Source organism: Marmota monax, unplaced genomic scaffold (genome assembly GCF_021218885.2).
Source record: "Marmota monax isolate L192 unplaced genomic scaffold, Marmota_monax_Labrador192_F-V1.1 WCK01_AAM20220418_F8-fsc00001, whole genome shotgun sequence".
In the NCBI taxonomy this organism is placed as follows: domain Eukaryota; kingdom Metazoa; phylum Chordata; class Mammalia; order Rodentia; family Sciuridae; genus Marmota; species Marmota monax.
Genome location: NW_026693777.1, coordinates 58,249,042 through 58,274,938, shown reverse-complemented (window position 1 = coordinate 58,274,938; position 25,897 = coordinate 58,249,042). Strand labels below are relative to the sequence as shown.

Here is a 25,897-nt window from a genome sequence, read left to right as displayed (position 1 = left end):
CATGTCATCATTGTTATTCACACATTTCAGATTGAGGCAATTTACAGGGATTAAGTAACTCCCTTAGCCACTGGCTTGGGTGGGTACCTAAGGGCTAGGTAATCCTCTAGTGGTGAGGTACTCTCTGTCAAGACATGGCAGGAGGTGAACTCGAGAAGAACTATACCCTAGGCTATTTTCAAGCTCCCTATCCTGCTTCCTCTGTTTTCCCTTGTCATTATTGAAATGACCTATGAAAGCTACAGACTGTCACAGCACTGCTGTCAGGACCAAAGGGGAAGGTCCAGCCTTGGACAGGTTTAGCCTTGGACCCCATGCAGGTGCCTGGATGACATGATCAGGGGCTCTCTCCCACTCCATCCTTGCCAGCCCTGACTAGGATTCAAACAAGAGCAGAGTACAGAGGAAAGGTGGCGTGGGAAATTCAAAAGGGCACTTAACTTACAGAAAAACGGGTGCAGGTCTTAATAATGTACAACCTTGAGAAAATCACTACCTCACTGAACCTCAGCTTCCTTCTCTGGAGATTGCTGGAATAATAAGACCCTGAGGAATTTGGAAGTGAGGTTGGAGCTGGAGATACCAGTGTGAATACCAAATCAACAAGCTGCTATGTAAAAGAAGGCAGTAGTAGATCCGAGAAGAGGCTCAGACACATGCAGAGGGTGGCTCCAGAGCCCCACTTCCTCTTCTCCATCTGCTTACTTTCTCCTCTACTTGTGTGTACAGTTATCAAAATATTTAGTGCCCACTATGTGTCTAGCACAATTCAAGGCTGGAGAATGTATTAAAAACAAATAAAAATCCCTGCACTGATATTCTAGTGGGGGATGTCAGACAATGATCAAACAGGAAAATACACAATTCTATAGAGAAAAATAAAGAAACTAAGGGGCTTTTATATTCACTGGCAACCCTTATAAGATGACATTTGAATAGATACTTGCAGGAAATGAGGGAACCAGCCCAACTACATCTGGGGAAGGAACATTCAAGACAAAACAGCTGTGCACAAGTCCTTAGGTGGGACCATTCTTGACACATTACAGCAACATCAAGGAGCCCCCTGTGGCTGGAGCAGAGTGACACTGTCAGGGACACTGAGAGTGAGAGGTGTCATATGGAGTCTTGTAAGTCATCCTAAGGATGGTAGCTTTTACTCTGGGTCAGAGGGGAGTTACTACAGGACTTTGAGTGGAGACATAACCTGACCTAAGTTATATTTTTAAAAATCATACTGGTTACTGTGATGAGACTCTACTGTAGTGTGGGCAAGGGCAGCAGAGAGGCCAGGAGGAGGCCTCTTTTATAATCCAGGCAACAAAAGCATAACCTGACCATCAAATTCCATTTTTTTCTCAGGGATTCTGTTTTAAGACACATATTTTAGGAGATAGTGACTGGATTTAATTCCTCATTTTAGCAAATGGTATACTTAAATCCCAATAGATTTAGTGACTTGACCAAGGATATCCTGTGTGTTAATAGCAAAGCAAGAACTCTGCCACTTTCTCCACCAATGCATCCTGATCCCTAGCCCAAGAGCCCCAATTCTCCTCAGAGCACTGTTGTTGCAACTGAGTTCAGAAGTGAGGTCTGAGCTGGAGATATAGGCCTAGAAGTCATCATGTATAAATGGTACTTAAAGGTGAGAAAACGGATATACACCTCAGAGGTAGAATACTTGCCTAGTATATGCAAGGTCCTGGGTTCAACCCCAGGATTGCAAATAAATAAATAAAATGAAAAAATAAAGGAAAAGATTCAGTAAAAAACGGCAGTTAAATATTAAAAAGCATGAGGCTGGTGAAGTTCCCAAGGGAGTGAGCATAGATGGAAGAGAACCCTGAACATTTCAGTGCTTAGTGATTGAAAAGATGATAAAGAATCTGCAAAGGAGACTAAGAGGAAGAGGCATTGAGTGCCTTCTAGAGTCTTCCAGAAACCAGGGAAAGTGTCTCAAGAAAGAGAATGATCAGCTATGACAAACATTGCCAAGAGATCAAGGAAAAAATTAGGAATGGGCACTGACTACTGAATTCAGCAGCATGATCACTGACGACCTTGAGAGATGCTCTTTCTGGAGAATGTTGGGAGCAAGCACTTTAAATAAGTGGATTCAAAAGACGAAGGGTAGAGAGGAGAGGAAAATGGTGCACTGACAACTCTTCAGTCAGGCCTCCTCACTTCCTCAGGAGTACACAGGCCCATCCATGACTGTTTCATATCCTTGTCCTTCCCTTCCCCCACTTTCCATTTCCCTTCTCTCCATAAAACTTGCCAGTTCCATTTCCCATTCCTTTAAGCCCCATTTTCCTTCAGGAAAAAGTTATCTAACGAACCCATACTCACTAAGATATTAATAAGATCTTATTGATACTAATTAGCCAGCAATACTCTTCAGGCCCCAAGACCCCTGTTACCTTGTAGGGTGGGAGAGGTCTGAGACTTCACAGAAGGATGGGTAAGAACCACTGAAGGTGGATGGAGGCAGACTGCTGAAAACTGAAAGGAGGGGGTGCTGTGCAGGTGGGCACTGAAACAGAAGTCGGGCAGTGGAAAGGGTAAGTTGAGTCATGTTTATAATAAGGGGCAGCGTGCTATCCAGTCTTTAGATTACAATAGCTGAACATAGTTGCAATATTCCAAATTCTCAAAAAATTAAACATTTGTGTAGTTTAAACTTAAGAACAGATTTCTGGCACTGCACTTTTTCTGTTATTGTACAAAATGTGTGTTTGTTAGAATTGATTATAAGACAACTCCTCCACGCTAAACAAGAACACAGGGCTGGGGCAGGAAGAGTTGGCTTTGTCGGGACCAGCTGTACAACCAGAGGAAAGCCTCCATTTTTCTCTGTGCCTCGGTTTCCCCACTTATAGTGTGTGGAACAAATGATATCTAGACTTCTCTTTTCCTGAAGAACTAAAGATGTTAATTCAAGACAAGATTTGCCTTCTACAGTGCCAGTTTTATTTTTCCTAATAATGCTTCATTTGGACTCTTTTAAAAGTAGCTAAAGTGGAGAAGAAAAGTTTTAATTAAAAATTTGATCAATAGAAGATATGCTTTCATTTTAACAATGCAAACACTAGAAATGCTATTTAATTCAATACACTGTATGTGGTACTGATTAAGAGAATTGATGTATTTACTAGCTGTATTTTCAGACAAAATTTATATGCGCAGAGCAGAGTCTCCATCTTTTAAGGAACATTTCTGTATGCTCTAAATAAGGACTTGATTTACAACTCTCATTCTTTTGCCTTAATAATGTGAAATTTTTCCATGCAAAGCTGGGGTTCTCCTTAGCTCAATGTCCTAATTTCCCCTTGTCAAAATAGCTTTATAGGAAGTCTCTATTGTTCTCAGTTAATTTTAACACTAAATTAAAAGTTTCATATGGTGGTGATTTTGAAACATTTTACTTCATATGGCAAAAGGTGCCTCCTAAACTGCTTCAGTCGTAATTGTTACCATCGTTACAATGAGGTTTTCATATAAAATCTTTTACCCTCAAAGTGCTCTATAAGGACCACACTTTGAAATTTTGTTCTCTCAAAACATACCCCATACATTAGATAAGGGGTCACTGACCTCATCTTAAGAGACTTAATCATCATGAGAGTACATAACTTCCCACTGGATTCAAAGGAAATGGTGGCATTTAAATCCTAAATCTAATAATGTAATGCTATTCCAGTGGCTTACCTTCTTTTTTGCCTTTTTTTATTTCAAGTTTTCTAAAATCATCTGGGAAGTAATAGATCATATTTAATTGTTCAGGCTTTTATGCTGTGCTTTCAGAATCATGTCTGATTTGTGGTCTGGCTCTGGTTCAGTATTATCCAACACTAGGTTTATTTCATCAGCCAAGTATCAAAGCTTCCTCACTTTAGCCAGAAATTAAAATAATAGCTTTAAGTTTCTCCCTGCTGTCAAGCAGCTAGTCGATAATGTGACTTGCCATATTTCTAAAATGACTATATATGTTCCCCATAAAAGCTGGATATATAATCCTTTTATTTATTTAGCACAGGCACTCTCAATTTTCTAGCACAAGGACAAAAAATCTTTTTTCCTAACAACTTTACTTTTTTTTTAGTAGTACAAAGTATGCCATTAAGATTATAAAGGGAAAACTGTCAGAGTCACCTGGTCTTCTAAATGAGGCCTATGATACTGATATCACTTTTCCTGAAATCTCTTTTCTAAAAGTTTTATGCAGCCAACTACCAAAAAAGAGGGAAGAGTGAAGACGCCAGCAGTGGCTAAGTCCTAAAATGACGAAAACATTACAAATACAAACTCTTCGAAAGAAAAAAGCTCTTTTGTGTTTAAGTCATAGAGAAATGACAAATGCTACCCACACTGACCTAGAATTTGCACTTCCTAAAACCTGATTAAATCTTGAGTGCTGGGTTCTTTTCTTGGCTGCTTCTGAGTAATCTTGAGCAAATCACTTCAACATCCCAGTTATAAGAAAAAGAGATAATCACACAAGCTATCTACCTTCTACCTGAGCTCACAGTAGTCCGGGATCCCCAGAAATGTAATATGGATTAGAGACAGTCTTATGAACATGAAAAATTATTACTCGTATTGATGATTACTATAGAATGAGATTAATACTTGTTTCTCACAGTTCAGGCTAAGCCCCCAGAGCTTCAGCTCTCACTTGCTTTTGTTGATGTAATCACCTGAAAATTCAAGGTAAGATGACAACTTCTACAAATTTACAACATTTTCCTGTTTAAAGCCTAAATCTGACCTTCTAAAATTCTTTCTCTTCCTCACTAATTCTTCTCAGTCAAAACTATACTTTAATTATTCACAATAAAACAGCATTCTAAATGTTCCATTTAACTGATAGAAACTAAAAATATTCACCCTTTTAGAAACAGTAAGTATGTACTTTAGTAAATGGCACTGTTTCAAATCTTCTACTGTTTCAAAACATATTGATGGTAATACAAAATTAATTGATAAAATATTTTTTTCCCAAAAATGAGCAAGGAGGAATTTGACCTACTAAGGAATTTTTGTGGAACTGGACAAGCTGATTCTAAAATTCTGCATTTCTATGAAAATGCAAAGAGCCAAAAATATCCAAGTCATTTTGAAGAATAAGATGCTAGGCTTCCTCCAGCCTAACTGTAAAACTATCATAAGTAAGGCAGTATAGTATTAGCACAAATAGGTTAACAGAATGGAAGAGAGAACCCAGAAAGTAACATAAATATGATATATGCTTAATATGCAGTAGAAGTGCATGAGCGAGTAGCTGAGAAGGCCCATCTTCACACTCCACACTACTATAGTGGTGACCCAAAAAGACCTCTCCCCTGATGACTATATTCCAGGTGGAATCAAATTATAAAGCATTCTCTAACTAGAAAAATCTTAAAAAAAATAAGAATCTATCTTCGTGGCTTCAGGATAGAAAAAGATTCCTTAAAATAAGACACAAAAACCACTAAACATAAAAAAATTGATGTTTGCCACTAAAACTAAGAATTTGTTACAATACACCATGAGGAAGTTGAAAATTGATCCTCAGAAAGAGAGGTTATTTACAACAAATTTGACCAAATACCAAATTATTTGATTGAATAGTATCTAGAATATATCCTACAAATCAATGAAAAAAAAAAAGGACAATCAACACAATAGAAAAATGGACAAGATTCAAATGGTCATTCTGCAAAAGAAATACAGTGGCCAATAAATATATGATGATGCTCAATGTCCCCTCAACTTTGGGAAATGTAAAATAAAACTAGAATGAGTTTACTATGGAAGCATCACACTGGCTAAAATTAAAGTTTGGCAATACCAAATGTTGGTAAACTGGAATTCTATGTTGTGGAAGGGATGGCAAGAATATAAAATATTAAAGATATGCATATCTCATAGCCCAGCAATTCTACCCCTAGGTATACATCCTATAGAAACATGTTTATGGGCACAAAGATGCTCATCGCAGCATGTTTATTACGGTCAAATCCTGGAAATATCACCAAAGTGTCCATCAGAGCAGAATAAAGAAATAGTGATATTAATGAAATAGCACATATTACACAGCAATGGAAACACACACACACACACCCCTACATGTGACATGAATTTTCTAAGAATTTTTAGTGAAAGACACCAGATACAAGATATGATTCCATCTTTACACAAGTCAACAGTGAGCAAGACAGACTAATTATTGTTAAACACATAACTGGTAAAATACCTTTTAAAAAGATGCGGGGGCTGGGGGTTACCACAATCAGGATGGTATGACCTCTGAGGGACAGAGGAGGTACTAAGAGGGAACACACAGCGAGTTATCTGGAGGGCTGGCAGCAGTTCCTCCGCATCAGCTTTGTGATTACACAGCTGTTGCTTTATCCAGTAAACTGCACACATTTTATATACTTTTCTGTAGCTGTATTTCACAAATTTCAAAAAAGGGAGAACTTATTCTACAGAATATTAACACCAATGAAAGCCATAATGATTGCATGGAAAAAAAATATCAGAAGGCCCAGCAACAAGCCCAATGTATAAAAGACATACAAGTATTTAATATTCTATAAAAATATCATTACAAATCAGAAGGAAAATGGTGGCTGATGATACTGAACCAATCTGTCCAATCAGTAAACTCTTCACAAGAATTAACAATGGAATCTCTATCTCATACATATCCCTAAATAAACTTGAGATAGATTAAAAATTTCCTTTTCACCCCAAAGTTATGCAGAAAATGAGTTCAGGTTATATAAACAAGATAAAATTCTTCTTTTTAAGCTAAAAAATAACTATAAAAATTTCAAAATACTGAGAAAATAGGGGTTAATATACATGGGTTAAGAAAAGTATATTCAAGCACACATGCAAAGATAAACTCCTAAAGAAAACAAGTAATACATTAGTTGTATTAAAAGGCAAATGGTGCACTAAGAATAATTATATGACAAAGGATGGACATCCTTAATTCATAAAGAACTTGTAAGCCAAAAAAGGGGCCAGTTCTCCCAGAGAATAACAATATGAATAAGCAAGTTTCAAAAGAATAAATAGAAAAGGCCAATAAATATGGGAAAATAACGTTTTCTATGTAGTTAAAGAAATACACATTTAAGGGGCTGGGGATGTGGCTCAAGCGGTAGCGCGCTCGCCTGGCATGCGTGCTGCCCGGGTTCGATCCTCAGCACCACATACAAACAAAGATGTTGTGTCCGCCAATAACTAAAAAAAAAAAGAAATAAATATTAAAAAATTCTCTCTCTCTCTCTCTCCTCTCTCAAAAAAAAAATACACATTTAAAATGTAGCTTTTTTCTGTACTTGTTCAATTTGCAACAATTTTAAGTACCCAATTTTAATTCTGGATGTTTGATATATTGCTAGTGGGAACATAAATGGACAAAATCTGTATGTAATAAGTGATGAATTATCAAGAGTCTCAAAAATTTACATCCCCTTGCAGCTAGCAATTTCATGTCTACAGAAATATCTTCTGGAAATGTCATTGTGTATAGATGTGACTATCTTTTAAGATACTAATCATTTCACTGTTTACAGACTACATTATAAGTAACAATCAAATTTTTCAACTAGAAAATTGTTTTAAAAGTTACGGTATACTCACGAAAAATATTCTGCAGCTGTCTTAAATGTAAAATATTTAATGTGGGAAAATGTTTATACTACATAGGCTATAAAACAATGTATAGCATTATTACATTTTTTAAAATATAAATGTATTGCTTATATAAAAAAAAATAAGTACAAGTACAAACACTCAAATGTTAGTGGAGATTGTCTCTGGCTGGTAGGCTTGAAAGGGACTGCATGCACACCACATGTACATGAGCCTTCTGCACCACCAGCTTTCCAGAAATAAAATGTCATTTCATTCTATAGAAGAAGAACATTAAATAATTTTGTGTTCTGAAGTCATTTACTATTAGTTTTAAAAACTAATGAGACTGCTAATTCAGAATACTTTTTACATTTGCTTTTTGTCAAGGAGAGGGAAAATGGATAGCACATGACATAGAACTAAGCCCTTCCTATCACACATGCATATGACTTAAATGTGTTTTGTCAAAACTTTAAATTTGGACAGTCTCTCTCAAAGAAGTTAAATTTAACTAAATACCAGTAAAATAACACCAATAGTATTTGGAGTTGTTCTAATTAATATTTTATTTTTCCTTTCAATACTTTTAAAGGCTCCACATTAAACAAGGAATTTTTTTTTAATAACATAATTTCTCTGGAGACAACCATATAATCATTTAAAATGACAGGAACATGTATATATAGGAGATTGAGGTTTCTGCAGCCTATATATGCCTCTTTTGGCGGTGGGGAGGGGTATGGGAAGGAGGAAGCAATGTACTGACAACTGACAATTCAGTTATAACTTTGAAAAAATAACCGGTTCTCATACCAAAACATGAATGTACTACACATGAACCTCAACTGTGAGAGCAAAGAACTCCAGTCAGGTAAAGCATGAGAACAACTACTCCTTTCACTTAGCTCTCAGTTTGCATTTCCTATACCACAACTTACTCCAGGCAAATCTGGTCATCTAGAAAAACCCTCTGCCCCTCTAGCATCTCCTCAAAATATTCCTTATTCCTAATCAGAAGTAAGAACAATCTTCCTAGGGGAAGACAAGAGAATAAAACAAACATTTGTGAAGCATTTTTCTATGAGTGTCTTTCAAGGTAATTCACATCCCAGATCTCAATTACTTCAAGTAAGCATACACCCAATGCTTTGGACTGTACTCCCTTCACTGCTCAAAAAAAGAGGGAACTAAGTCTTACTAATTTATTTTAGGTACCTGGGACAACTTAAGTGTTTCACTGAAAGACATAATAAATGCTATTTTATAGAGGTAAGAATAAGAAAAAAAGTGAAGCTATCTACTTCCATTTGAGAGGAAAAAAACATATTCCACTACATACTAAAATATCAGACCAATGCACAACATACCGCAAAATTTTAATACAATATGGTTAAACACAATATTGAAATATTAAACTTTTCAATCACATGAAGATCATCTTCTGAAAGACAAACTGAGCTTTTTTTTGTAGCAACGTTTTTGTAACTTTATAAAGTTTTCTCCCTCAACAGTGTCTGACACCAATCTTGATACTTGTTATAAAGTCTGATGGAAGATAATGACTTCTCAAGAGTAGAAGATTTAGGAGATAATTCCAATGCCCATCTTCATAATTCATCATCAGAGGACTGATCATCATCTTCATCTCTTACTTCTCGGTACTTCCCTGAAGACTCCCCTTCTGGATTATAACTCTGCATTTTAATATTCAGTCTTTCAGCTAATTTTTGTGCTGCGAGCTTTGCTTGCATCTCCTTTAAAACAAAGAGCAAAGCAAAAAGTCACACATTCATGTTCTTTTCCTTACAATTTTTCATTAGGAAGTTATAACAGTCACTTAGTATACTCTCTAAAAACAAGGAACCTAACTCTGTGTGTCCTATTACAGATACAAAAGGACAATGCATGCAAAAACTACCAGCCTGCTATAGTTGTAGTTATCAACTTCCATTAATAAACAACACTGGATTGAAGCAGGGCCTGGTGGTACATGCCTTTAATCCCAGTGACTTGGGAGGCTGAGGCAGAAGGATTGCAATTTCAAGACCAGCCTCAGCAACTTAGTGAGACCAAGTCTCAGAAAAATAAAAAGGGCTGGGGATACAGCTCAGTTGTAAAGCACCCCCACCCCAATCGCACGGTTAATCTCAAACACACAAAAAAATTTAAAAATAAATAAATAAATAAACATTGCATTGAAATGCCCACCTCTATAAGAACTGAGTAATCACTTCAGCACCCAACAGTTATAAATACAGACACATTAAGTATGTGATTACACACACTGATACAAGAAACAATTAGACTTATCAAATGTTACAAATTACTAATACTGTGTTGATTACTCTGACAGAACCCTCTTCCCCAGACAGAGGCCCACGAGTTACATTTCAATGGCATAGGCAAAACCAAGATATTAATACTAAAAAGCTTATTACCCCTTTCTAAATAAGTCCTTCAGAAATTAGTACCTAACCAAAAGTCCAAGCAAGTTTCAGTCTGGTAATGCTTACACACCAAAGGACTTCACTACCAACTGATAAAGGGAACAATGCTCATTCCTCATTTGGCTCTTCCTTTTCTCCAAGATCCCTTAAATGTCTTTATGTCCTTCCCCTCGGGCCATGAATATTATGAGTAGGTTTCTGCCAAAGAAACCAATTTCAAGCTGAAGGGTTTAACTCAACATAAAAATGTCTTAGGACAGGCATTCAAGATCCCAGAGACAATTTATAAAACAATTCTTCAATTGCTATAACTAGCAATCATTTTCATACACTGAGAGGAAGAGTAAAAAGGAATGTCTTAAAAATGCTAATCCAAACCAAGTGAGCTTTTATGAAAAGCCAAAACAGATTAATAAGATAGTTAGATATTAATTGGTGCATGGTACTTAACTGAAATCTAGATAAGTAGTTATCTAGGAAGTAGGAAAGGATGCTGTCTTCCTGGAGGCTCAAATTATTATCCAAGAATGTCAAATCCTTTCTATAACCCCATGATCCTCACACTATTTGCCCCCATTCTATTAACTCCCATTCACAAACTCTAAAGGTACATGCTTAAATTTCATGCAAAACACACAGATCTTTGGAGAAAGTGCTATATAAAATTGATTTAAGATGCCCAAAGTAGGAAATTCTTTTCTCAGATTATGGTTCAGTGCCCTACTTTGGCAATATAACACTATCCTCCACCCACTCTGTGCTGCCTCTGTATTGATGGAGATGGAAGTCTGGGAGCTATATTTCCCTGGATTAAATTCCACCACTGAGAAGCTATCACATGGATTTTATAAGGCAGAAGAGCGAGTTGATAGTACTGCTATCCTAATGGGAACAGGCAGAAGCATGGGCTGGATGTGAAATTTTGCAGTAGTCTCTCCATAATTCCTGTTAAATCATCACTTTGAGGTTGCAGGTAGTTATGATCATCTCCAGCTGTTTCCTGCAGTTTTATTAAGTTTGTAACTAAAAACTAATGGCACATGTCTAAGAACTAATGGTCTCCTCAGCTGACCATTTCTTTAGCACTTAATCCCTTCTATTAAATTCTTTCCTCCTTGAACTACCTAGAGTAAATCCTGACATATGTAAGCAGGGGGGAAAAATCCTAATGCCCTAAATACCTCATAATTCTGTTTCTGCTGTTTCTGAAGTGCCAAAGAGTCTTCTATGGAAAGCAGCTGTGCAGGCAGATGGTGAAGTGGCAGGAGCCGCGCTGCTGTGATGTCATCAAGATGCTGCTTGTCCCTGCGCCGCCGCTCTGCCAAGGAAACAGGAGACTCTCCCCTCTGAGAATGACTAGGTGAGTCATTCTGATGTGATGGCAAACTGAAGGAAGAATTTATGTTATATGATCAGACTATTTCCTTTTTGTGAACTCAATCAATCAAACACACACACACACACACAAAATGGTCTTTAACCCTAATAATCAATTCTTGAACAAAGGTAACAGTAAGACGTTTACCCATATTCGTTGCTCCAGCGAGGGTATGTGTATACTCACAGACCTAGGCTCTTTGCCTTTTCCTTCCCCTCTTCACATTTCATGATTGAACTGAAGCTATTTTTTTCATTTATTCCCTATAAGAACGTTTGCAAAGGGGCTTACTATCCAGTAGGGAGGAATAAGCATACAAATAGTTTTAGTGAAATATAGTACCACAGGTACAGTAAGACACAACCAGTTCCAGGAGGAGAAAGGGAAGTTGTCAGGAAAGCTTCAAGGTGAAATCTAAAGTCTTGGAATAAGTGCTTACTATGTTAAGAAGGGGAGAAGGGCATCCCAGGACAGTGAATGAGGGGCAACAGAGGTGCACCATCCAGGAAACACAGAAAACAGACATTTAAGAAAGGGTAGCAGAGATAGATGGGAAGAAAGCTGAGTCCAGACTAAACAAAGTTCCAGTCTATTTAACAGGTTCTGATTTGTATTTTTACAAATTTCACTCTGGCAGCAGTGGAGAGGAAGGGCTGGTCAATAAGACTAGAGGGAAGAACAGTCCACATTTACAGACCAAGAGAGAGATGAGAACCTTCACTTTGATGGAAGATATGATGAAGTAAGAATAATCAGAGATGAAGAACAAGGAAATACATCTCTTAGGTCTTCAAGATTAGCAGACAGTGGTGATGAGGGAAAAGATGCCTTGGGAAGAAAAGGTGGCAGTGGCATTATTAACATGAGAGATATGGGAGTAAGTAAATTTGGGAAGAGAGACAAGCTCTACTTTGTACATGAACTTGAAGTGCCATGAAACACCAAAGTAGTCATGTTTTATAGCTAACTGGCCATGCAAATCTGAAGTAAGGCTAGAGATAGATGTGGCAGCCTCCCCAGGCAATATGCAAATCCAGAAGAACCTAAAGAAATCAAAAGAAGAGCAGAAAAGCCAAGGAATATGATCTCGTCTTACTGCCTACCCTCTAAGCCTCTGCTCAAGGGAAGCCTGATGCCCACCTGTCTAGAGCTTAACAACCCCTCCATGTCAGTCCTTCTAATTGCAGAGAAAGCTCCTTCTCTCTTAAACTTCCCTAATCCTGGGCAGCCCTCACTGCTATTCCCTTACCTCCCTCTTGTTCTCAAATGACAAGGCCCACTTACTCTTTTTTATTGTTGACTAATTATGCTTCTAGTTTTCCCAAACATCCTCCTAAAAGTGAAGAAAGATACCTCACTGCATACAAGGTAAGTATGAATTAATGCAGTATGATTGTGGTTTTCTACACAACATAAAAAAAAAAAAACTGTTTTGAGGTTAAATTAAAAAGAATTACATGATAGAATTAACCTTTAAAGTCTCTTTTTAACAACCACCAAAATGTTTTAGGTATTTTCAACTAGGTGTTTTCAGTTTTTCAATGCAAGGTAGCAAACAGTAGCTTGACTTTGCATCTGAAATTATATCCTCATAAATTTAGGTTGGTATCAATTACTACTGAGATTTAAGTATTATATTTGCTTTAAGAACAATTCTTTTCTCTTCAAAGAGCTTTTATTTTCCTGCAGCTCTCAGAAACAAAACTACAACAAAGAATTCAGAAGCAGAATTTGTAACCATCCTCCCCAACTTTTTAAAGTATTTTTTATTTTTAACTCCTCTTGCCTCCCTTTCCCTAGAAACTGTGTTATAATTTAATTTTCTTTATAAGTGTATAAACCTAAGGTCCTCATCTAGAACCTAAATGCTCTGAGGAGCATCGTGAGCACACAAATAAATAACTGAAAAAGTCCATCAACTCCTACAACTATTTTTCTCTTAGGTTATAGACCAATTGAAGGGGAAGCTGTACACTAAAAAATGGTACCGAAAATAAAAAGCCATACTAAATACTCTCTTCAATTCTGTTTACTATGAAATATTGGCTAAGAATTCTGAAACATAATAGTCCCCATCTGCTATTTAAAACCCTTTCAATTATTTGGCTTCAAAACTAAAGTATGGTTCAACAGGAATCCTCCACTCCAGCCAGGCTGGTCTCACTGTTTCCACAAATATATTCATTCCTACCTAAAAGGAGCACTCACACAAAGCCCACTGAACTTAAAAGCATTCTTCCAACTTTTTGAATTTCACACATATTACAGTATTCCCATGATAGGTCTATTTCCAATGATACTTACACATTAGTTTTAAATTTATGTGGTGGGGGCACTGGATTTTTGGCTCGCATTTCTAACACTTCCATGTAATGGGGCTTCTTAGGAGTCCTATCACGAAGGCCCATCAAGTTTTCAGCACTTGTGTTTTCTTCTGAGTGATGTATACCTTGGTCTGCAACTGTGATCCTTTGGAACTTATCAATAAACTGGTTGTCAAAACTGCTGGAAGTATCTTCTGCTTGACTTGAAACACAATGCTGAGGGAGATGCTCTCTCGCTTCAAGTGAGGAAGATCCCCTGAATCTGTTATGGGAAGCTGGACACTTGTTCACTGTGTACTCAGCCTCTGGAATCTCTTCATCACCTTTTTGAGTAGGATGTACAAGTCCCTGTTTTTCTGAGGTTGTGTTAGATGATTTGATGTTATCTACAAAGGAACAGGCATGAACTGGTGATGAAGTATCAAGTATTCGGTCAGAACTCTGGGCCTTTTCTATATCCACATCAACTCCTGCAATTACTTTTTGCCTTAGCTTACAGTCTAAACTAGCAGAATGAAACAGTTCACGTTTTCCTCTAACCTCTTCACGCTCTGCAATGGCAGCTTTCAGTTTGGCAACAGTGTCTAAGATCTTTTTACCTTTGTCGGGCAATCTGCAAATGAATTTTCTGTCAAATAAAAAAAAAGTATATGTTAGAGTATTGTTTTTAAACTTGTGATTTTTCATTTAAAAGGCAAAACATTAACCTCGAAGGGAAAAAAATGAATTTTTATGTAAAAATCTGATTTCTAACTGGCCCCAAATGGGAATTAAACAAATAAGACAACTAACCCCAAAAACAAGGATATGCAGGCAGAATAAAAATGACTCATTTGTCTCATCTCATTAGAATTTCAACAAAAGCATTTTAAGAATATACATTACGCATTCCTATTCTGAAAATCCAAAATGCTCCAAAATCTGAAACTTTCTGAGCACTGGTAACATGATGCCACCAGTAGAAAATTCTAAAACCTGATCACATGTGATGGGTTATGATGGGTTTTCATGCACATGTGAAAACACAGGTGCATAAAAAATATTATATAAAATTACCTTCAGGTTATTTGTACAAACAATGTATGAAACATGGATTTCATGTTCAGACTTGGTCCCATTCCAAAGATATCTCATTATTTATATATAAATATTCCAAAACCTGAATCTGAAATTCAAAACACTTCTGGTCCCACCCATTTAGGATAATGGATCCGCTCGCTACCTGTGCAAAAATCATTTAAGATATTCCAAAAATCAGCTGTTCTTAAAGTGTGATTTCCAAAACAAAGGGCAGGGGAATGGCTCTGGAAGGTCAAAACTATTTTCATAATATTTTCTCTAACTTTCTCACACAAGTACAGTGCAGTTTTCCAGAGGCTATATGGTGTTAATTGAACTTGTTTTTATGTATACGCATCATAAGGAGTTCCCCATTATTTCTGATAAATCAGTAAGTATCAGTAGATATAATACACATAAACAAGAGCTCTTTATGATGCCAAATAACTTTTTCAAGAGTTCAAAAGGGATCAAAAAGCTAATTCATTGCTATATATTAAAAACTCCTTCTCAAAAAGGCAAAATATCTGTCTCTACTGGTAAGCCCTCAACCCAAATGATTATTTGTCCTTTTTGCTGAATTCCTCTTCTGATTCTGTCTTTAGTCGTGTGGTCAGAAGGTTATATCTTTAACACTTTCACTGCTCCTTCTCTGATATGACATTCCCACAATTTCAACTGTATACATTAACACCTTTGTGCAACTGAGAGTCCTGCTTTCCCAGCCTTCTCCTAAGTGTTATAACCACTTCTCCACCTTTTAATTAATCAAATGTTTGTTATGCTCTCCCCTCAACTCAGCACACCCTGAGTAAAATGAACCTTGCTTGAATCCATTCCTTTCCCTCAATTTTCATGTTTTTGCTAGTGGCTCCCTACGCAGACAAGAAACTTCATTTATCTCTGTCAATTACATATTTAAATTATTCCACACTTGAGGTTTTCCCAATCCTGCTTAACTATCTTCCTCATTCACTTTCTTACAACCCCCTTGTTGAAAACCTCTTTTTGAAAAGACTCTCCTGATGTCCCCTGCCTCTTAATCCTTCAAACCATCATGCACCAAGCTACTAAATAAAGCTGCCTGTAAAAAGTCAGCCCATCACATCGCTCCCCTGCTAAAATGCGCCGTCTGCCAGCTGAATGAGTACAACTTTCGCGGCCCTAATAAACCACTTTTATCCTTCTCTTCCCATCCTGCAAGAGTAAGATCTAGAGATGAAACTGATAACACGTTTGGATCACGGTGTGGGGAGGAGGGCAAAGGGATTTGGGATACAGAACTCCTTTCATGGAGCCAAAACAGTAGTTGAGCACATTAAACCAAGGCACAGCTGCTGGCTGGCTGAAACGCCAAGCAGCCGGTCTGTACACGGGCCATCCTCGCAGGCGGTACGTGCTTGGCCAGGAAGAGTCATGGCGTGGCCTTGCGGCCGCAGGCTACCCACTCATCCTTGGAACTGAAATGGACCTGAGACAAGGTCACCTTTCCCCGAAGAGAACGCGGGAAGAAAATGGGGGCGTCCCAAGGAGCCCGAGCCCTAGGAGCACGGCGGTGCCGCCGCGAGACCCCAGCTTACTCGTTGCGCAAAAGTCTCTCCTGGCGCTTCAACATCTCCCCCAGCTCCGCCGAACTCCGCTGCCCCAAGTCCTCTGGAGCTTGGGGCTCGAAGCCGCGGGGCAACGAGAACATTCTGCGGGGGCTGAGGCTGGCGCGGCGCGGGGCAGTCGGCTTCCTCAGCGGGCCCCTCAGCTGGCGCTGGGTCCGCGGCCGGCGGCGACTCCGGGGCACGAGCGGGAGTCGCCATTTTCCCGGAAGAACGGGTCTTCTTCGAGCCGAATCGAGCTTTATTGAAACGCCGGAAACAAACAGGGACCGGGAAAAGGGGGCGTCCGGAGGAGCGCGAAGGGGCGGAAGTTACGTAAGACGACTCAGGCACCTAGGTTGGCGGGCTTCAGTGTGTCTTCCTCTGCTCATCATCTATATATTTGTTTATTGAAAAAGTATTGAGCACCTTCGTGACCTTACTAAGCAGTATATGGAAGTGAATAAAGAGCCACGGCCCCCATTGCTATGAAATTTAGAGTGGTAGAGAGAGAACAACATAAAATGGTAAAGTTGAAATAGGCGCTTGTTAAGATATCTATGAGAAATTAGATTAGAAGAGAGACCCCAATGATGAGCTAGCGTTTAGTGAGATAGGGGAGAGAACAGGATTTGGGAGACCGCAGCCTACGATGTGGTGCTGACAGGAGTAAACATCAAGGATGAACAAACAACATGAATCAGCAAAAGGACTTGTTTTGGACTTGTTTTGGACTTTGCAGTGACTAAGTGACTTTTTAGTTGTAAACATGTTTTTGGCTATAGGATGACTAGATAGTATGCCCATGTTAGATAAGTTGATGATGTAACTAGGTAGTGTGCTTATGTTAGATAAGTTAGACACAAACAAGTTTGTTGTAAACATATAGAGTATATAAGCGCGAGGGAAACTCCATGTATTTGCTCACAATCAACTCTCATCGCCTGAGAGTAAGATCGTGCAGTGTGAGCCAGCCACCTCATGTATTGCTTTGTGTGGTGTGCGAATAAACCAGCATTTCAAAAGGCAATCGAGTTCGTGCTTGGTGTTCGCGTACGTCGCGGTCCGGGGTCCAGTGCAGATATCCGGAAGGGAACTCCTGGTAACCAGACAAGGCTGAGAAGCTGCTCGTGACAGGTGCCTCCTAGCCCAGTTTAGTGAAGCCCTGAAATGTTAAAAGTTGGAAGATTTCTTAGAGATCATCCGCATACTTTAATGGGGCTCATTAGCTGTTGGAAGAGGACTTGACTTTGCAGCACTGCCTGGGGCATGGCAAGACTTTCAGTATCTCTGGTTTCTGCCCACCAGTTGCTATGACAATCCCAAATCATTTTAAAAATCCAAAACACTCCGTCTCCCCCTTTTCCAAAGGCCCACAGAGAGATGATAAGGGATGGGAGGTGCTGTACAAACAGCAGAGAACCTTTCATAATTTCTTTTTATCTGTAGACAAACTGGCACAAAAACTAAAGTAAATATTGCCAAAGCAAAACAAATAAAAATGAAAGCAGCAGATTTCAAACCATAATGCCACCGCACCAATTAGAAAATCCTTCTTCACTTTAGATCTATTTCCAAATATACAAAATCAGAAAGATTTTCTGGCCCCAAAGAGGAAGACTATAGTAAGTAAAACACTCAACTTTTAGGTCAGCTAAGAAAGCTGTTCTCTGAAGGAAAGAATAGGAAACATGCTAAGTCAGCATATATTGCGCCCATAACTTCTAACTCCCACCTAAGATTCTTGGTTTAGAAAATTGAAGTTTTTCTCAATCCTGAGTAATATCCTATATAAATGCAAACATGCTCCTCCCAAGGAACAGAAACTAAAGATGAAATCCAAAGCTACTCCAGAGAGTGAAATGGCAGCCATTTCTTTACACATACCCCCAATCTAGTTCATTCTAATCAGGTTAATATATCAAAATAAATGTGTTCAGTATGAGCTTTGCAAATGACTTTACCAACCCTAACTGAATAAGAAATAAGACCCTTAAGACAAGTGGTTGTCCTTAGCAACCTCCACCCTAAGACTCCCTCATCTTGCCCTTGGGCCTCAGCTGGCGGCTTTTGTTTCCTCCTCAGTAGTGAACTTCCATCTTTTGATCCTGGGCACACAGTCCTCAAGACAAAACTTATCTAATTGTGTTAAATATAGTGATATATATATATATATATATATATATATATATATATATATATATATATATATATATTTTGTAATAAAATTGTAAAGTCTTTTCCGTCAAAGAGCTATGATTATGCTTTTCTGTCTCCCCAAACACATATAGCAAGTACTAACTGGTAGAATCTCCTTTCATAATTTTTCTCTTCACTGGTCCCCCAGTTTTCTATCTATAAATAAAACATTTCTTTTGTATATACAAATCCTAAGCTTTTGCAGTAATAGTAACTATAATTACTGTGAAAATATTTTCAGTGGTGTAGGCTAGAGTGCTTTATACAACATAGCTCAGGTATTTGAAATGTCATAATACAAATCTGAGCTCTTACGAATACCCATGTGCAAACATTTAGTTCCTTAGTCAGTAACCAAGAGGTTTGAGAAGAGAAAAATCTATCTGCAATAAAATTTATCTGAAGCGCTTGCAATTCAAAATGAAAGTAGGCAAAGTTTTCACTAATAACCTATCAAACAGAAGATCAGATGTGGAACAAAAATTTTCACAGCAATTTCTATGGAAAATTTTATAAAATAGAGAAAATTAGAAATGGAGAAAGAGCAAAGCAAGAAACAATGAAGGCCACGGGTTTTTCCACTTGCAGCTGAACCAGCAACCCCTTGAAAAGAAGTAAAGCCCACAAACCACAGGCAGCTGATCTCTGCTAAAGAATTCTAGTGCATATTAACACATTTGTTATAAAAATGAATCTGGGCAAGTGTTTTGGGGTTTGTTTGTTCTTGCTCTATAATGCTCATTTTAAAAATAATCTAGGCTGGGCATTCTGGCATGCCTGTAGTCCCAGCTACTTGGGATGCACAAGTGGGAGGATCGCTTGAGCTCATATTGTAGAGACCTGCCTGGGCCACAGGACACCATTTCAAAAAAATAGAAATATAAATCCCATTTTCAATAGTACTTGGATAATATCCTGAGTGTTACCTTCAGTGTAAACTAATGAACTTAACTGTATTATAAAGTAAGAAAAAGTTCTAAACAAAAATTTACAGGAAGGAAGAATTTGTCAAGCATGGTGGCACATGCCTGTAATCCCAGCAGCTCCAGAGGCTAAGGCAGAAGGATCACAAATTCAAAGCCAGCCTCAGCAATTTAGCAAGGCCCTAAGCAACTTGGAAAGACCCTGTCATTAAATAAAATATTTTTTAAAAGGGGCTGGGATGTGGCTTAGCTGTTAAGTTCCCCTGAGCTCATTCCCAGGGAAAGAAAGAAAGGGAAAGCGAGAGGGAAAGGAAGGGAAGGATGGATCTCATCAGTCATGTGAAATACTATCAGGATGATAGTATTTGGTGGCCATCCCATTGCCACCAAACTGTGCAAGAACATTGTTTGAACATTATTAAAAATAAAAACAAGGTTGGCTCTACAGTTTAGCTATTGTGAATTGTACTACTATAAGCATTGATGTGACTGTGTCCCTGTAGTATGCTGTTTTTAAGTCCTTTGGGTATAGTCAGAGGAGAGGGATAGCTGGGTCAAATGGTGGTTCCATTCCCAGATTTCCAAGGAATCTCCATACTGCTTTCCATATTGGCTGCACCAATTTGCAGTCCCACCAGCAGTGTATGAGTGTGCCTTTTTCCCCACATCCTCGCCAACACTTATTGCTGTTTGTCTTCATAACAGTGGAGCCAACCTAGATGCCCTTCAGTGGAGGAATGGATAAAAAAAATGTGGCATATATACACAATGGAATTTTACTCAGCAATAAAAGAGAATAAAATCATGGCATTTGCAGGTAAAATGGATGGCATTGGAGAAGATAATGCTAAGTGAAATTAGCCAATCCCAAAAGAACAATGCCTAATGTTTTCTCTGATATAAGGAGGCTGACTCATAGTGGGGTAGGGAGGGGGAACATGGGAGGAATAGATGAACTCTAGATAGGGAGTGGAGTGGGAGGGAAAGGGTGGAGACAGGGGATTAGCAAGGATGGTGGAATGTGATAGATATCATTATCCAAAGTACATGTATGAATTCATGAATTGGGTGTCAAAATACTTTATATACCAACAGAGATATGAAAAATTGTAGTATATATGTGTAATAAGAATTATTATGCATTCTGCTGTCATTTATTTTTTAAAATCAATATAAATAAATAAATAAGCTGGGATTATTTGTCCCTACAAAGTTGAAGATAAAAGTTGGAAATCAATCCTGAAATTGATAAACATGAATATTTAGAATTCTTTCCAGGTTTCTTCTGTTTTCTCACATTGGTTGTCAGAATTGGGCATGAATGGCCACAAGACTGGCCATGATACATGTGGAGGCAGCAAAAAACGGCAGCCATGTTTCCCATCTGCTATAGTTAAGATATGAATTGAATATACCCCCAGGGTCATGTGTTGGGAGCTTGATCCCCAGTATGCTAGTGTTGTGAGCAGTATAGAACCTTTAAGCAGTATAGAACCTAAGGAGAAGTAAATAGGTCACTGAGGGCACTGCCCTTAGAAGGAATTGATGTAGATCTTGTGGGACTATGGTTAGTTTTCATCAGTGGTTGCTGTCAAAGATGGAGCCTGTCTCCTGAATCTCTCTCTGGCTTCCTGTCTCACTATATGACTTCTCTTTCTCACATGCACTCACAACATTATGATGCCATCTTCACTAGAGTCCAGCTGATGCCAGCACCATGCCCTTGAATCTCCATAACGATGAGCTAAATGAATCTCTTTTCTTTTCTCATTATTGTACAGACACAGGCATTTTGTTAAAGTAACAGAAAATGGACCAATACATCTTCCTATTATTTGAGTTTAGCACTCCTCCTACCAAGAAATAGAGTAGTTCTTCTATCTGGGCATACTTATGATTAGAGAAAAAATGATTTCTCCAGTCTAGATGATAAATGGTGATAGAACTTCTGCTGAATTTTTAAGGGGAACATGTGCTTAATCTAGCCATTAAGCCACAAAGAAGCTTAACTTTGTGTAGGTATTTTGACTATCAGCCCAAGCTGAACAAACATTCACCACCAGACATTGGAGTAAGCAGCCCTTTGAATAATTCCAGTCTCCAACCCCAGTGTCACTTCCAGCCTTCAAGATTTCCAAGTGAGGCCCCAGATATTATGTTGCAAAGACATCTTCACTATGCCTTTACTGAATTCCTGACCTACAGAATTTGAGGCATAATATAATTTTTTTGTCTTATATGTTTAGGTTTGAGGTGGTTTATTAAACAGCTGTAACAGGAACATTGTCCAGTGTTAATCTGCCCAGCCATGCTCTGGGTCCAATATGTTCTTGCCTTTTTGGAGATCTCATTTTATTCATTCATTCAGTAAATATTTACTGAGTGTCTATCACATGCAAAACAGTATTACAGGCTTTAGAAGATATAGCAATGAATGAGACAAACAAGTTTCCTTCCATGTTTAAACTTATATCCTGTCAGACTGTTCTAAGTACCTACCATACAGAGAATTAATACAGGGTGATATGTATTTGATTGATTGGTGATTGAGGCTGGTTTTTCTCAGGAGATAATTTACAAGCTGAGACCTAAGTGACAAGAAGCAATCAACTATTGTACAATCTGATGGAAAAACATCTCACTGGAAGGAATAGAAAAATAATAAGACCCTAAAAAAAGGAGATCAGCAGGTTCAGATAACAAAAAGTCCAGTGTAGAATATTAAGTAAATCTTACAGGGCTTTGAAGATCAGGAAATGGAGTTCACATTTTATTCTGAAAGGAATGAGAAGTCATTCATGATGGGCAGCCTGTAGGATGGCCCCCAGTGCAGGCCCCTCCGGTTGAATGTGGACTGGACATTCTGACTCACTTCTAATAAACAGAATCTGACAAAAGTGTTGGAATTCTTATATTAGGTTATAAAATATTTGAACAGACATTTCACAAAAGATATATAGATGAAAAATAAGCACATTAAGAGTGACTAATGTTATTAGTCATGAAAAAATGCACACTGAAAACAATGAGATACGATTACATACCTATCAAAATGTCTGAAACTAAAAAGATTGACCATGTGAAGTGTTAAAAAGTGTGAGAGGAGCAATTTGAACTGCTAATAGGGATGCAAAAATAGTAAAACACTTTGGAAAAAAATTGCAATTTCCTAAAATCTCCCATATAACCCAGCAATTCCTTTGCTATGTATTTGCCCAATAGAAATCAAAGTGTGTGTGTGTGTGTGTGTGTATAAATTTGAAATAGCCCCAAACTGGGAACAATGCTATGACCATAAAAGGGTGAATGGATTAACAAATTGTGATATCTCTAGAGTTGAATACCATGGTACATGCCCCATGTACCATCTCTGTGAATTTCCCTTATATTGAGAAGGAAGCCAGAGAAACAGTATATAATATATGATTCATTTATATAAAATTATAAAAATTGCCAGGTACAGTGATATATGCCTGTAGTTCCACTAACTCAGGAGGCAGGAGGATTGCAAGTGTGAGGCCAACCTCAGCAACTTAATGAGGCCTTAAGCAACTTATTGAGACCCTATTTCAAAATTAAAAAAAAAGTTCAGTGGTAAAGCACTGTTGAGTTCAATCCTCAAAAAGTGAAATAAAATTGTAAAAAAACTAACATATAGTGAAGAAAGTAGATCAGTGATTACCTGATAATATAGGTGACCAGAAGAGGCTGGGAGGAAGGATGATGAAGAAGCAGGATGAAACACATTGAGTCATAGATATGTCCTTATTACCCTGATTGTGGTGATGTTATTTGGGTGTATTCCTTGATAACTTAAAAATTATTTTTTAACTTATTTTTTTAACATTTTCCACTTTATGTGGGGTTTTTTTTTGTTTTGGTTTTTGGTGGTTCTGGGGATTGAATCCAGGGTTTGTGTATATGAGGCAGGCACTCTACCAACTGAGCTATATCCCCAGTCCCAACATTTTAAACACATTCAGTGTATAACACATCACTTACACCCTGAATAAAGCTGATAAAATTTACCTCTATCTTTCTCCTCCCTTCTTTCATCCATAAGTTTCCTAAAAGAATTTTTTTCTACTTTCTGACTTCATTTTTTCACCATTCTTGACAGTGCTTTAAACCCCCTCTTGGCTATGAAATTCAAGGAGCACATTCTAGTCTCTTCCTTCTGACTGCATCTGACCCTACTGATCACTTCCTCCTTTGTAGAAGTCTCTCCTACTGTAAATTTCAAGGTACAATCTCTCCAGGATTTTCAGTCTGAGTCTTTTGGGTTTTTACTCTGGGGCTAGAACTAGAGACAGGGTAAAGACCTCACCATCTGAATTTCTAAACAGTTTCTCTAGTCCAACCTGTCACAAACAGAACTTATATTTCCCTCTCACAATTCACTCTCCTTTTATTTTAATTTCTTTTAATTAGGTATTAATGACTCTAGAATGCATTTTGACATATCATACATAAATGGAGTATAACTTCTCATTTTTGGGGTGGTACACGATGTGGAATTACACCAGTCATGTAATATATACACATAGGGTAATGATGTCTAATCCTTCCCACTTCCATGCCCTCTCCCTTCCCTTCACTCTAATCTGTCTAATCCAAAGTACCCCTATTCTTCCCTAGCCCCTTGCCTTTTGTCAATTAACATTCATATATCAGAGAAAACATTTGGCCTTTGGTTCTTTGGGATTGACTTATTTCACTTAGCATGATATTCTACAGATCCATCCATTTACTGGCAAATGCCATAATTTCATTCTTCTTTAAGGCTCAACAATATTCCATTGTGTATATATACCACATTTTCTTTATTAAATTTTCTATTGAAAACCATCTAGGTTGGTTCCATAGTTTAGCTATTGTGAATTGAGCTGCTATAAACATTGATGTGGCTGTGTCCCTGTAGTATGCTGCTTTTAAGTCCTTTGGGTATAAACTGAGGAGTGGGATAACTGGGTCAAATGGTGGTTCCATTCCAAGTTTTAGGAGGAATCTCCATATTGCTTTCCATAGTGATTGTACCAATTTGCAGCCCCACCAGCAATGTATGACTGTACCTTTTCCTCCACATCCTCACCAACACTTACGCTTGTATTCTTGATAATTTACTGGACTGGAGTGAGATGGAATTTTGACTGAAGTGAGATGAAATGTCAGTGTAGTAATTTGCATTTCTCTAATTGCTAGAGATGTCGAGCATTTTTTAATATATTTGTTAATCGATTGTATTTCTTCTTCAGTCAAGTGTCTGTCCAGTTCCTTAGCCCATTTATTGATTGGGTTATTTGGTGTTTTTAAATTTGTTTGTTTTGTTTTGTTTGGTGTTAAGTTTTTTGAGTTCTTTATATATCTTGGAGATTAATGCTCTATCTGAGGTGCAGGTGGCAAAGATTTTCTCCCATTCTGTAGGCTCTCTCTTCAGATTGTTGTTTCTTTTGCTATGAAAAAGCTTTTTAGTTTGTAAATTCCCACTTATTTATTCTTGATTTTACTTCTTGCACTTTAGGAGTCTTGTTAAGGAAGTCAGTTCCTAAGCCGACATGCTGGGAGATTTGGGCCTACTTTTTCTTCTATTAGGCATGGAATCACTGTTCTAGTGCCTACGTCCTTGATCCACTTTGAGTTGAGTTTTGTGCAGGTTGAAAGATAGGGGTTTAATATCATTTTGCTACATATGGATTTCCAGTTTTCCCAGCACCATTTGTTGAAGAGGCTATCTTTTCTCCAATGAATGTTTTTGGTACCTTTGTCTAGTATGAGATAACTGTATTTATGTAGGTTTGTCTCTGTGTCTTATATTCTGTACCATTGGTCTATATGTCTGTTTTGGTGCCAATACCATGCCATTTTTGTTACTGTAGCTTCGTAGTATAATTTAAGGTCTGGTATTGTGATGTCTCCTGCTTCACTTTTCTTGTAAAGATTGCTTTGGCTATTCTGTGCCTCTTATTTTCCCAAATGAACTTTATGACTGCTTTTTCTATTTCTATGAAGAATGTCATTGGGATTTTAATAGGATTTTCATTGAATCTGTGTAATGCTCTTGATAGTATGGCATTTTGACAATATTAAATCTGCCTATCCAAGAGCATGGGATATCTTTTTATCTTCTAAGGTCTTCTTCAATTTCTTTCTTTAATGTTCTGTGGTTTTCATTGTGGAAGTCTTTCACCTCTTTTGTTAGATTGAGTCCCAAATATTTTATTTTTTGAGGCTTTTGTGAATGGGCTAGTTTTCCTAATTTCTCTTTCAGTGATTCATTACTGATATATAGAAATTCCTTTGATTTATGGGTGTTAATTTTATATCCTTGGGGCTGGGGATATAA

General features: G+C 37.8%; 1 protein-coding gene across 1 annotated transcript; it reads right to left on the bottom strand.

The window, feature by feature from the left end:
* Window positions 1-8,179: 8,179 nt before the first annotated feature.
* On the bottom strand, window positions 8,180-16,679 carry Polr2m (RNA polymerase II subunit M). The gene is made up of 4 exons (XM_046461140.2): window positions 16,427-16,679; window positions 13,768-14,415; window positions 11,267-11,471; window positions 8,180-9,392 (listed from the first exon to the last, which is right to left on the bottom strand). The coding sequence occupies exons 1-4, from the start codon at window positions 16,537-16,539 to the stop codon at window positions 9,246-9,248; spliced, it is 1,113 nt and encodes a 370-aa protein (XP_046317096.1). The 5' UTR covers window positions 16,540-16,679; the 3' UTR covers window positions 8,180-9,245.
* Between the last annotated feature and the right edge of the window lie 9,218 nt (window positions 16,680-25,897).